General features: G+C 43.5%; 1 protein-coding gene across 1 annotated transcript in view; it reads right to left on the bottom strand.

The window, feature by feature from the left end:
* Nucleotides 1-321: 321 nt before the first annotated feature.
* Snx18 (sorting nexin 18) overlaps nucleotides 322-13,864 on the bottom strand; it is a 28,556-nt gene continuing 15,013 nt past the window's right edge. The window contains exon 2 of the mRNA XM_038322382.1: nucleotides 322-936. Coding sequence (XP_038178310.1) covers nucleotides 683-936 — 254 coding nt within the window. The 3' untranslated portion in view covers nucleotides 322-682. The remainder of the gene's footprint in view (nucleotides 937-13,864) is intronic.

Here is a 13,864-nt window from a genome sequence, read left to right as displayed (position 1 = left end):
TCCTGCGACGGCCTTTTCCCCATCCAAAGATGACATCACATCTCACTCCTCTGAAACCGCCAGCATCTGAACTGTCTGGCCACTGATGGTCACTGATTCTCCCACCCTCCCCAAGAAACATGAGGTTTCCATCAGTTTGTCACCAATGCGCCCGCCATTCGCTCAGAAAAGTGGGGGCGTGGACAGGGGTGGGACAGAAATGAAAACAACCAGTCTAAAGGCACAAAGTCGCATAGCTGCTCTAGTTGGAGTTTGTAAACAGAGAATAGGTTGAATGTAGGTCATCTCGATCTATGAGAATAAAAGGCATCCACAGCAGGCTTTTATCCAGCCAGCTTCTTTGAGACTCTTCATGGGTTCTGAGGTCTACAAAGTATACACTAATATACCCATACTTCAAAAAGCAATAAGGCAAATAGTATAATCATTATCCAAAAGTTACAATGGTAGTGTAGGCATACATAGTATAATTTAGTTACAAAGTGTGGTACTGTTTCTGCTACATAACCATATTAACTGTTTCTTTCCTACATAATTAGATATCCAGCCGGGTTTCGGTTGAACACAAAACCATCCTTGTACCACCACCTATAGTTGGCAATAGCTCTTTGAAAGCAGTTTTTACTCTGCTGTAGGAACTATCCTTGGACTGAAAACAAGTGCACAGTCCCATGTCCGGCCATTAGACGCTGTCGTATTTGTGAAGAGCTTCTTCCAACTTCTGGGTCACTTTTTGGAAAAATATTATTTGTTGTTGTAAAAAATGCTGCATCTGTGATTTAAAGTCTCTCACTCGAATTTGATGGAAGTGATGGATCTCGGCCAATGTGGCGAAAGAAATGGTGTTACAGCGGTCTTGAATGCCATCAGCCTTCTGGACCTCCATCTTCCCTTCTTCTACGTGTCGCCTACTCTCCTTTACTTTGGTAAGAGCTCCTGCAGTCAAAGAGAATAATAATTAAAATATATAGGTATATGCACAGCCCAATGGCAGAGCTAAGTATCACTCAGGAACTTATGTGCTATTGGTACTTGTCTAAACTATTTCAATGACCTTCGAATTCAAAGTAGTGACTGTAACTACCAACTTAAAAGATAGTCTGATTTCTGAAAGCTCTAACATGGCTCCAACTCCACTTGCTCAACCAACGTCTTCCATACTGATCAAGCCTCTGTAGTATTTGAGATGCCAAACCCAACAAAAAGGTGTGAGAAATTGTCCTTTCAAAGATAAACCACAAACCTGCAGTATTCATATTTACAATGCATGAGACTGTTATACTCATGCATATTGAGAGAATTATATGCTGAACAATACCCCAGAAAGGATGAAATCCCCTTTCCTGAGAAAATCTCACTAAAGTATTACTGTGTAAAGTCAGGACCAGTCCCTGAAGCATGTCAGTACCAAGTCAAGCTGGTTCTGGAAATCAAGTCACAGTGAGGGAGGGGCTGGGTAGTGCGTCAGTGTACAGTGAGGCTGTCAGAGTATCTAAGCCCATGATGCAAGCAAGCATGCATGTCTGGCCTGACAGCACCTGCTTGGATGGGATACCAGCATCCCCAACGATTAGAATGTGTCTTCTCTGGATGTCAGGGGCGATGGGTTTTATGTTTACTCTGATGACTGCTTCAGAAGGTCTTCAAAAGTGCCACAGCCTTTTTTCTAGAAAGTTCTCCAGAGTGCTGTACAGTGGGATCCATGGGATCAGTCATTATGGCAGGAGCCACACAGGTTGTCCTCTCCCCGAGAACCACATGCCACATAGTAGGAATGGAGGCGTCCATTGGTCCTGAGGGTTAAGCGATGTCAATGCTCACATGGCCTGCACACATTTTAGCGTCGTAAGAATGGAGATGCTCAAGGCATCTAGAGTGCACCCCTGCTGCTAACGCGCTCTAAAAAGGCGAGATGACGGAGCACAGAAGCCAGGGACGGGAGCTAGCAGTCTGTGAGTGGGACACCTGGAGAAAGGCAGCCTTTTCTGTTAGGGAGCTCGCTCTTACCCTAGGAGGCCCTCCCTGCTTCTAACTCCTTCAGATCTGCACATCAACAGTGCAAACTGGTGTTAAACAAAGATGAAGCAGTGTGCTCTTCAAAAATGCTATGTTAATACCTGTGGAATAACACCCATACATCAGTAACTCACATATACCAACCAGGCAAGTGCTCTACCACTGAGTGCCGCTGTGTCCTCCCACCCTGCTTCAGCACTAGACAAAAATGGGAAATGAAAAGTCACCAACAGCAAACTGTATGCAGAGAAATGCATGTCTGTGGGGGAATGTCCATTCCCACACATTTTTCATATATTCATTCTACATGGGATCTTTCATTGACAAGGGCAGAGACCCAGAGCAGCAGGGGCAGACATCCATGCCTGAATCACTTTGCCCTGCCATGGGCATCACTCCACTCTGCCACCGAGAGAAGGATGTCCTGCATGGCCAAGAGGCAACCACATGGTTTCAAGACTACCCCTGCCAAGCTTCAATGTTTTTCCTAGCCCAGCAGCGTTAATATTCGCCAGCTCTATATTATTTTTGTTTGGTTTTTTGAGACAGGGTGGTCTCACCATAAACTCCTAGCTGGCTCAGAACTCCCTTTGTAGACTGGGGGAGGGTGAGTGTGAACTCACAGAGATGCCTGCCTCTGCCTGAGTGCTGGGATTAAACACTGCCTGGCCCTGCCTGCTTTATATTAAAAAGATTTGTGCCCACTCTCGTGCCTTCTGTAATATGTTGTTTGTTATTTTGGTAAGGTTTTCTATTTACATAAAGAAATAAAAGACCAGGAACATTGAGAGGCAACATTCTAGAAAAAAATATTTCAAGAAACAAAGATATAAAAACCCATGTTTTAAAATGACAGAGAGGAGAGAGAGAGAGAGAGAGAGAGAGAGAGAGAGAGAGAGAGAGAGAGAGAGAGAGAGAGAGAGAGAGGTGTCTTGGTGATTTGACTATTTTCTCATTCAATTTCAATCCAAGGTATCTCTGGAAGCCACAGTCCACAGTTCAAACGAACAGGACAAGCTCCACACTGAGTCATGGTGTGCTTCCCATGTCTGTACAGTCCATGCCCTGCTTAGGTGTGGAGGCAGGGGACTGCAGTTGCTGTCTCACTGTAATGTTCTTCTGCCTCTTCAGCGGTGAAAGACTGAGACATGGCCCAGGAGGACACGAGTGTCCCCTCAGCTGAAGTCGAAGGAACTTAGAGGCTTCGAAGTGTGTATGTACAAGGGGCCAAGGAAAAAGTCAAGACCGAGTTCTCTCCCACGTGTGACTCTTCTAAGGTAAAGGGGTTGTTATATTTGCAGCCCACGTAAGGGCTCTAATTCACTTAAGGAATACTGATAGAGAGCTCAGCAAGCTTAACATGCTGGCTTGGTGGATGGAGCAGGCAGAATCAAACTCGTGAACTCTGGCCCCACCCTCTTGAGCTCATCAGGAAGCTATGTGGCAAGCACACTCAGGACAGATGTACCAGCCAGACACAGGGAAGCAATACCACGAAGGGTAGAATTCTGCATGGGAGTTGGATGTGTCTGCCCACAGGTAGCATGAATTATGTCATGACAAAAAATGCCAGAAGAGCCAGCTAGAGGCCATGTGCTCTCCTAAAGGTAGTGGGGGTACAGGAAAGGGCTAGACTAGAAACAGACGGACAGAAAATGGTCACTGGAAAAAAACAAGAGTCCTGATATATCTAGGTACCACACACACAGTCTCTAACCTTGCCACAACTTGAAGAACGCAGAAGTTAGAGTTGCTTCATGTGAGCCCTTACAGTCAGTCACCAGGCAGCCCTGTGAGAGGCTGAGGTGGGATCTGAATGTGTAATTGATTTCAAAGCAAACACCACAACTACACAGCAAAGGAAAAGGTGCCTGGACAGGCAAGAAAAGCAGGCTTAGGGCAGCCTGTCTTGCCTGTATCCTTTCTCACTTTCCTCATAGTAGCTGTGGGGGGGGGGGAGAGAAAGAATATGAAGTGTGTATGTGAGTGTGGTGCACACATGGCAAATGCACACATGTGCAGACTCCAGGAGGATGGATGTGGGGGCGCTCTGGTCTATCACTCTCCACTTTACTGTATCTTGATTATCTCACAGAACTTGGAGCCGGGCTCGAGGCTGGCAAGCCCAGTGACCCTCCTGTCTCCTCTTCTCTCAGACTACCGGGATGACCATCAGGTGAAGCCACACCAGCTCTGTGATGTGGATGCAGAGGCCCAAACTCAGCATCCTCATGCTTACTCAGCAAGTACTCTTACACAAAGAACCAGCCCTCCACCAGTGCCCTGGCCTTTGTAAACCATGTAATTCAAAAGGCATTCTGAATGTGTAAACGAAGCTATTTGTTTACATTTGAAATTTTTCCTTTTACTGATCTAATTCAATTAACTAATTGAAACTGTAAAAACTTTTGTACTTAAAGATGTATGATGTTCTTAAATACTGAAAAAGCACACACTGTAGTATTTGAAAGTCTAAAAACAAACTCAGACTAAGGAGGGAGTTCCCTGTTTTTGTTTTTTCTTTTCTTCTTTTTTCTCTATCTACTTAGATGCTATATGGAAGATGGCATAAATTGTTGTAGGCGTATTAAAGAGTTCCACAACAGCCCAGAATGGAGTATAACAAAGGTTTATTTATTTGGGGACAAAACTCACAGTAAGCTCTGTGGTCCTCTGAGTGAGCTGGAAGCTGGGAACCGAACCCAGCAGAAAAGGGGCTGCTCACCCTTTTCGTCTGTGCTTATAGTACCTCCCATAATGCCCAAAATGGGCTGGTATCTAAAAGGCTATTGGCTGAGGGAGTTCCCATAATACCTCCCTCTTTTGTCTAAATAAGAAGGTTCTAAGCCTAATATAAAACTATATACAATAAGAACAAATATGAAGTATTGTTCAGGGAAAAGAAGAGGCAAAAGCATACATGAAAATTAGAATTATAACCAGCATGAACAACATCAAGTGAGAGACATATGCTAAATGTCCAGTCTAAGGTAATTAGCAAATAGCACAGATTATTCATAGTCCTGAGAAGTTTAAGTCTTATATTAAAAATGTCTTGGCTAAGTCATGAGAGGAAAGTAGCTATGACTATTTAGTCTTCAACCCCATCAAAGACATGAGAAGGGAAATAATATTGCCTGAGTAAGGAGGAAGTGCAACTAAGCAACTTCTGAAAGGCATAAGAAATGACAGAGAAAACTGGCTACCTGGGCAGTCACCCAAAGTCTCATCTGCAACACTGGAGCAACCAACTTTGGCTAAGGCCCAGAGTATCTGATAGACAATTTTTGGAGGCAGAAAAATTTGAAAGACCATCGTACCCTGTCTTGGCAAGGTTTGACAGTCATTTTTGCTTTTATCCTGTTTGTTCATTTTGGACAGTGTGTAAACTGTCAGCAGGCGAGGCAAGGCCAGTTCTTTGCCCAAAATCTAGTTTTGCCGAAAAGAAAATAAGCTCCAAGTGGAGTGTCTTCAGTGCCCAACATTCTCTCGGGAATAGACTGGTGCTGCCAGGAGCAATCATGTCTCACATCAACAGGATCCTGAGTTACTTAAATGCCATATTCTACAGTTCTTTGAAGTGTTTGAAGATTACCTATCTATGTGGAATGCAATCTCTGTGCATCTAGAGAGCCTCACTAGTCTAACTGTATGTATGACAAACATGGGTGACGATTGACCTGGAATTCTTTTGTTTGTTTGTTTGTTTTTTGTCTTTGTTTTTCAAGACAGGATTTCTTTGTAGCTTTGGAGCCTGTCCTGGAACTAGCTCTTGTAGACCAGGCTGGCCTCCAACTCACAGACTCTTAACACCTATATAGCTTAAAGACTAAGGCTTCACATTCTAAAATTAAACAATCTTTAAACAAATGTGCAGCAAATGAGAACAATGACCACAAAACGTAAACAATATATATACGTATCTTGATCAGAGGTAGAACTGTATAGTGCAATATGATAATATATATCCTAAATTTGCATCAATATACAAGATATCTTAAGCAGAGGTAGCAGAATCCATGCATACAATGACAGAATAACTTTGCCTAGGTGTACAAATATTGTAAACAGAAATAGGAGCAAATTCAATAACAAATACAATTTGAATTTGCATCAATATACAAGAATCTATACCAATACAAATTGTCTATAAGTAATAATTCACAAGTAGATATATTAATTTATCTATTAACCCATCCCATCCATTCCCTTTTTTGTCCCCAAAAGAGATCCGTGAGCCTACTTGCATTTGATTTCTAGGTCAATTGATGTGATTATTTTTGTTAAATGTTGTCTTGTGTCCTTAACTACGAGCTGAATTTTACTGAACACCACAAAGCCATTTTAATCAGTTTGTGTAATTAGATTTTCACACCTGTGGTTACTTAATGTTTAATATGATAGGACTGTCCTCAGAGGGTCTGTTAATTTTCAAGAATATAAAGAAAGACAGAAGGACTCTTTGAATTCTGTATTTATCATTTGCTTTCTGTATATATAGTTTAATAACCTGCTTGGGTGTAATTTGCCAAGCCTGAAGTTTAATGCATTTGCATAAACCCTGCACTGTTCGGAGCTTGAAGCTACAGAAGCATTGCTAGGAATTGCTTGGACATTGACTTGCAAACTTTTTGACATCATTAATGAGCATGTTCATGTTTTCTTGTCACTAGTCCAAGAAGAATAAACTTATTGTATTACTAAAGGCTGTGTATGTGTTAACCTGTCTTAATGCCAAAAGCTTGCTATTTGTCCACAATTTCTTGAGACCGCTTCACAGAAAGATTTGTTTACCTTAATGAGTGCTGTTGGGTACAAACACGGTTGTGATGGGTGGGAAGGGCAGAAGCAGAAATCCCCACACTAAGCGACTCCAAGAGTGAGCCCACCGATAGGGCGTGCCTTGCCACTTTAACTTCCCTTAGGCACATCATGTTCCCTTCCACTCACTCGATTTCTAAGGACATATTTCATGCAGGACAGTTTGTCAGCCTTGATGGACAGTGACTGCGTGAAATTTTTCTTTAACTAGCAACCTATCTATAATCTTTCAACTATGGTAAGCTCACTGTCTGTTCTGAGTGGATGTGATGAAAATAAATCCACCAGACAGAAATTCCTGTGAAAGGAGAGCTTTAGTCATTTACTCATTGTGGTGGTTTTATCCTTTCTTTTTCTCCCTTGGCCTAGAATGAGATTGCTACAGCAGTGCAAAATAAAATGCTATGTAATTCTAAAAAGTAAGGGGGACATGATATAGAGATAAATACTTTGCATTGGTATGGATCTTGGACTATTGATAAAAATTTAAGGTCAATCTTGTTACACTGTGTATATGTGTTTCTGCACTTGTTTAAGGCCTTGTGTTTGTGTAGTTCATTTAAAAATGCAAAGTATAGTTAAGAAATACAGATTAATAGATAGTCATCTATAATAATCAAACTTTTAATTATGTTAGGTTTTCTAGCTATACAGAGATGTATTTCAGTTAGATAGTCTTCAACACTTCAAAGACCTACAGAATATGGCATTTAAAATGTTTTAAGAACTTCTTGACAGTGCAACACCAATTACTTCAGAGAGGTTGATGGGCACTGAAGAAACTCATTATGGAATTTACCTTCAATGTGACAAGGCTAGCCATTTGGGCAAGAACCTGCTTTTGCCTGGACTGCTTAATGGTAAGCTGTATAAACTGGACATGCAAGACCCACAGAAAAATGACTACTGAATTTGTCTAAAGAAGATAAGACAGTAGTCCTTCAGGTTCCCTGCTTCATGCAAGAGTCTGCCAGACATTCTGCAGGACAAAGAAAAAAGTGACTGACAAATTAACAATATAGGCAGAACTGCCTTTCAAATTTCCTGCTTCATGGAAAAGTCTGCCAGATACTATGGCCCTGTAGGCTGAAGATGGGTGCCCCAACGGCACAGAACTATGGCTGACTGTCCAGGCAGTGAGATGTCTCTGTAAATTCTAGAGCTTTGGAAGTTGGTTACAATGTACTTCTTATTTATTTAGGTAATATATCTTTCTGGGGTCTTTTATGAAGTTAAAGATATAGTTTTCCTTAGTTATGATAAAAAATAAATTAGACATGAAGTTTTAGACTCACAAAGAAATATTGTAACTGTAATTCTTGCTTGATACTTGTTTTGTTATATGTAATTTTATGTTAAAGTTAAAACCTTCCTTTTTATTTAGACAGAAAAGAGGAGATATTGTGAGATTTCCCTCTGTATGTTATAAATATGTTTTATTAGCATTGGTTAATAAAGAAGCAGCTTTGGCCTATGGCAGGGCAGAATATAGGTTAAGTGGGAAAACTAAACTGAATGCAGGGAGAAAGAAGGTGGAGTCAGGCAGACTCCAGGAGAAAGATGCCATAATCTACCAGTAAGCCACAGTCTCATGGTGGATACACAGATTAATAGAAGTGGGTTAATTTAAGATGTAAGAGTGAGCTAGGAATATGCCTGAGCCATTTGCCAAACAGTGTTGTAATTAATATAGTTTTTGCGTGGTTATCTGGGTCTGGGTGGCCAGGAAATGAAAGAGTAGTGTCTGTTATAAATTGCTAACTCCAATCCAAAATATTAACACATAGCTGCTTTAGAACTGTATGAGTTTATCTGACAGGTAAACAGAAACATTCTGGCAAAAAAAAAAAAAATCACTATTGTAAATTATAGAGAACCAGACAGAGCATTTGGAAGACGAATGCCAAGAGCCAATTCTACTTGGACTTTCAGTGTGACCCACTTAACAAGATTCAAGTTTGCTGGTCTAGCATGTCAAGACTGCAACAAGGCAGATGAACAGGAGGTGTGTCTATGAAAACTGTGTTTCCTGGGTAAGGGCTCAGTCTTTTCCCGAGGTGAGAGCATACAAACAGTACATGAAGGTATTAAAGGCATAGTGTGACTGTGCAAACAAAAAGACCAGTGAGCGCGCTGTGCACTCAGGGGGGTCACCCCTTGGTGGCGGCTGAAGCAGAATTGTAAATTCCAGGCCACTTGGGCTACACAGGAAGACCCTGTCTCAACCTGCACTGCTGTCACTCATGATGTGGAGCGAATCTTGAGAAATGACCTCTTTTAAATGAAATACAGCTAACTTGATTTCTCCTAGAGAAATAAACCAATAGCAATAAATTAAAAAACTAAGTGAAAGAGAACCACACAGCCTCTGGGTAGGACCAGCAGCCAGGTTCCTCCTACCAAGTTCAGAATCCTAACTTCAGGGGCCTTCCACATCTGACGCAACATAAAGTTTCTTTTTCATAAAAACTAAATTTTTCTTCTTAGCACAAGAAGGCCGTTAATTTTTTTTTTTTTAAAACAACCTCCAACAGACGGAGCTGGTGTGTTTTCCATCCCAGAAACAAGATTAATTATTGCAAAAGCTAATTTTCTATGTCAGACTGGGAGTGAACAGAACACTGACAGATTTAAACAAGCCACGCCACACTTCTGAGGGTCCAGAAGCTTCACTCTGCCCCACCTCCACTCACTGAGCGCAGCATCTGAGTTCTCGCCAGAGCAAATAAAAACCACATTTTCCCGAAGGCAATGCTCTAACAACCTCAGCTGAAAGTACGCAGTGTGACCCAGGCTAGAACTTGGGCTGTCACAAATCGCTCATTCCCACAGCTGACAGCTCTGGAGCCGGAAATGATCTGTGCAGCTCCCGACTTCGCACGTTTCGTGTTTAACACGCTGAAGACCAAAGGAAAAGCAGTGTTTATAAAATTCCCAGGCAAACCTGGCTTGTGAGAGTGAGGAGCTGGAGAGGGAAGCGGGGCCGGAGTCAGATCAATGCAGGCTTGCATGTTCTACAGACATTTTCAACATGCTTTGTAGGGCTTCGGGGACAACTGCAGAGGTGCACACAATGCGGCCAGCTGCAGTGCCCAAGTGGAGCATGACAGACAGCCACACTGCATTTTCTCCAACCCCGGAGGACAGTAAATAAAAGCTAAAAACACTGCCCAGAACAGAACAACAAAGGGACCACACATTTCCATCAGACAATCAGGGGAAGACGGGCAAAGGTTTCAGGAGCTCTGCTTCTTAAGTGGTTCATTTAGCAGGGACCTGGCCCCTCGCAAACGCTTTATCACCACGTTGCTTTCAGAACCAAGCAGGGAGATCAAAGAATGGGAGAAGAAATTATGTGATGAGGTCTAAGGTCAAGAGAGCACTACTAAATAAAAGAGTCCCATGATGCCCACGATTAGGGTGACAGTTCCTAAGTGAAAGAAAGGAACGTACAGGTCAGACAAAAATACTGGCCTGAAAGAAGTACTAGTAGACAAGATACACATGAGATAGATAATTCCTGGTCATCAGGAAAACATAACTACATAATCTAACTACAGTGAGATCCCATCTGAACATGGTCAGAATGGGTGCCCTCAACTTCAAACAAACAAACAAAAGCAAAGCAAGAGAAAAGCGAACGCTGAGAGCACTTGCTGTTTGGAAGCAGTTTACACTGTGTAGGTGGGAACACAGAGTAACGCAGCCACTGTGGGAAATCAGCGTGCAGGGTCCTCAAAAAAATTAAAAAAGAACTATCACGAGTCACCTACAGCATTTCTGGGTGTAGGTCAAAGGAATCTTAAGTCAGCATGCAATAGACACCTTTATCCCATAAATATGATAGTGTCAATCACCACAGCCAAACTCTGGAATCAGCCTGATGCCAATGTCGCAGGTGTACAGCATGGAATATTAATCTGTCATAAAGAAGTACAAATTGGGGCTGCAGAGATGGCTCAAATCAGTGAGGTGCTTGCCGTGCAAGCATGCAAAACTGATCCCAACCACTGGTCCCCACTAAAAGCTATATAGGGGAGTACTCTTGTAACATGCCCCACACACTGCTGGCCCAGAGGTGCAGAAGCAGGAGGGTCTCTGGGACCAACTCTGGGCTTGTTGGCGGGGCAATCTGGCTCCAGATTCAGTGAGAGATCTAACGGAGGGACACACTGGCACGCACATGCACACACATGCACACTCACACTCTACATACAGTAGAACTGCAGGATGATGTCAATTGCAGGAAAATGTCACGCTATATGAGCTATAACACTCAGAGAGTAGTACCACATTTCTCTCATCTCGATCTAGATTTTCTTCTTAAAAAGACAGGAAAGCAGAAGGGGACTATTTGGGAGGAAGGAAAGGCAATCAGGGGGACGAGGGAGGAGACGTGAGGGCATGAGGGGGGGACTACGGCTCAAAGCACATTCCAAACCTGCATGAAATTTCGTAACAAAAGCCACTGCTTCCATCCAGTGAACTCGTGCTGATAAATAAAACGAAAATGGATACATGACTGCCAATAACAACTTCTAAGGGGGCTTTTCTGGGCTAACAGACAGACACGAGCAAAGTGCTTATTTTAAAGGGGTCTACAACAGTGTGGTGCGTTTTCCAGAAGTATGGGGAGCACGCCTGACTCAGAGCGCTTGCCTCTCACAGGAAGGTGGTGCAAAGCAGAGCAGTCTCCTGAGTCACCCACAGGAAACTGGCTCCTGACCTGTACTCCAAGCACAGGAAGGGGCCTGAAGGGAGGCGGACACTTAGGCAACATCCCCCAAAGGCAGAAGTAGCACAGGCTGTCCCAGAGCCCCGGCAGGTTCCTTCCTGTGAGCTCTGTGGTAGCATATGACATGGCATATTGAAAAGCTTACATATTGAGAGGGATGGTTCTGGTGGGCGCTTGGTTGACTTATTAAATTAGTCTGGCAAATTATATGGGGCCCTCAATAGGACCAAAAGTTCACTTGGCTAAAACTGTATTTCTAAAGGAGTGGCAGGAGCCCTGAGGCCAGGGCTTCCACAGACATATGACCGACCCCACCCCATGACTCCAGGCCTGACAGACTCTGAGGAAGCAGAGCTGCGGCTCAGGCCCAGGTGAGCAGGGCACAGCTGGTGCCAGGTTCCCTTAGTATCTGAAACAGAAAGAAGCTTGAGAGAGTTCATGACATAATTCTAAAATCTTCCAAGAAAGAAGAGGTTGTCACTTGTCCAAAATGTCCTAGGGCTATTTGTTTCAAAGAAGCCACCATTCTGTGGGCTGGCCTGGCCCTTTCCACTCTAAGACTAGGCAGGTGTCTACAGGAGGCTGCTTACAGCTTTGCGGGCATCCACAGGTAAGATTCACATCTTACGAGTCTCAAGTCGGCATGCAAGCTCGCACCTGCAGCCCAGAACATGGAAGCAGAAGCAGGAAGCCCGCCATGAGCTCGAGGACACGTGAGCACATTCGTGAATTCCAAACCAGCCTGGGCTACACAGACCAAATAGTTTCGAAAAACCAAAAGGAATCCTTCCACATTTGGAGAGTTAAGAGAACTAAACCAATGTTTTTTTTTTTAATCTCCTGAACTCCAATGCCGACTCTGTAACTTCAAATTTCAGTAAGGTTCATTCTCAAACCTACTCCCATCGACCCACCTCTGGAAAAAACTTTGTGTCTGTTTCCAACTCCAAAATTAGCTCCACAGACACCCAAGGCCCAATTCACTTCTGCCTGCGCTCCCTCCCTACGTGTGTGTGTGTGTGTGTGTGTGTGTGTGTGTGTGTGTTACCAGGGTAAACAGGCTGTAAAGTCTTATAAGCCGCTCTGAAGGAAAAGAGCAAAGCCAGAGAGAACTAAGTCTCTGCTTGTAATTTGCATGCATGCCTTTATCAGAAGCATGTTATTCATGTTTGAAATGAATACAAAATGAAAGGATTTAATTATTAACAAAGTTCATTAATATCATTACATTAGATTCAAATTTTATAAATGAATAACAATCAAGGAAGTCAGCACCACCTCACTGAGCACCGTGCTACTGATGTACCATGTCATTAAATTATTTTTCAGTAAAAAGCTAGCGCTTACCAAGCATTTCCATGTTACTGCCTTTGCAGAGAGACCATGTGCGCTCTTCAGCTTGGGTCCTAGACCCACAGTGACAACCAAGGCCGCCAGCTGAACTAAGTCAACAAGTGGCTGTGCCCCTCTCCACAGGGACAGCCAACTTTCCTGGCACCAACTGAGCCACAAACGAAACAGGAAAAACCCAGCTTCATGGGTTCTATCCTGCCTCAGGAGTTGCCTCGACTCTGTTTGACGAGTTACTGGGGCTGATACAGGGCTCCCTCTTTATGCCCCAACCCCAATTTTCTCTCTCTGCCTTCCCACACTCATCCAAATATCTTCTCAGTCGGTTTTGTCCTTCTAAATCCATTCACACAAAAGACCCAGTCACTAAGCAACAGGGATCCAAAGGCTATGTTTTTTCCCTTCAAAGAAAGAAAGGGAGGGGTGGTTAAAAAAAAAAAGTCATTTGATTTCGAAATCATGAATGTGCCAAAAACATAAAGTCGATTTTGGGGTCCTATGGACTTTCTCGGAAAAGAGAGGCCTTGGTGTGAGAGGCAAAGCAGGAAGGGGCACAGGGACGGCAGTGGGGACGGGTGGCCAGTTTATTTCCATTCCCCAGCGCTACTGAAGTTGAAAGAGAATGCTAATTTCGTCAAGGTGACCTACTTCCTTACCCTCCCTACTGATCCCCACACCCTTGCAGCCTCCTCCACTCCTGCAACCTTTCCCACCCCTTTCCTTCCTCCCTTTGGGCCTCCACCCACTTGGTACACTTTCCCCTCCGCTCCAGTATTTACATACTTGTCAACAAAGGCCAATACCAGCTAATGGAGGTGGGATGGTCACTGGGATGGTGACAGTCACACAGGGCATCAAGGGCACCTGATCTGTGCTACCCCCTCTGCAGGTCGCATGCTTTTCTTCTCCCCAACCCCCACTGGAAGAAAAGAGCACCCAATC

The sequence above is a fragment of the Arvicola amphibius genome, chromosome 3 (assembly GCF_903992535.2).
Source record: "Arvicola amphibius chromosome 3, mArvAmp1.2, whole genome shotgun sequence".
NCBI classification, from domain to species: domain Eukaryota; kingdom Metazoa; phylum Chordata; class Mammalia; order Rodentia; family Cricetidae; genus Arvicola; species Arvicola amphibius.
Note: the sequence above shows the minus strand (reverse complement) of the source record. Positions and strands in the feature narration are given on the sequence as shown.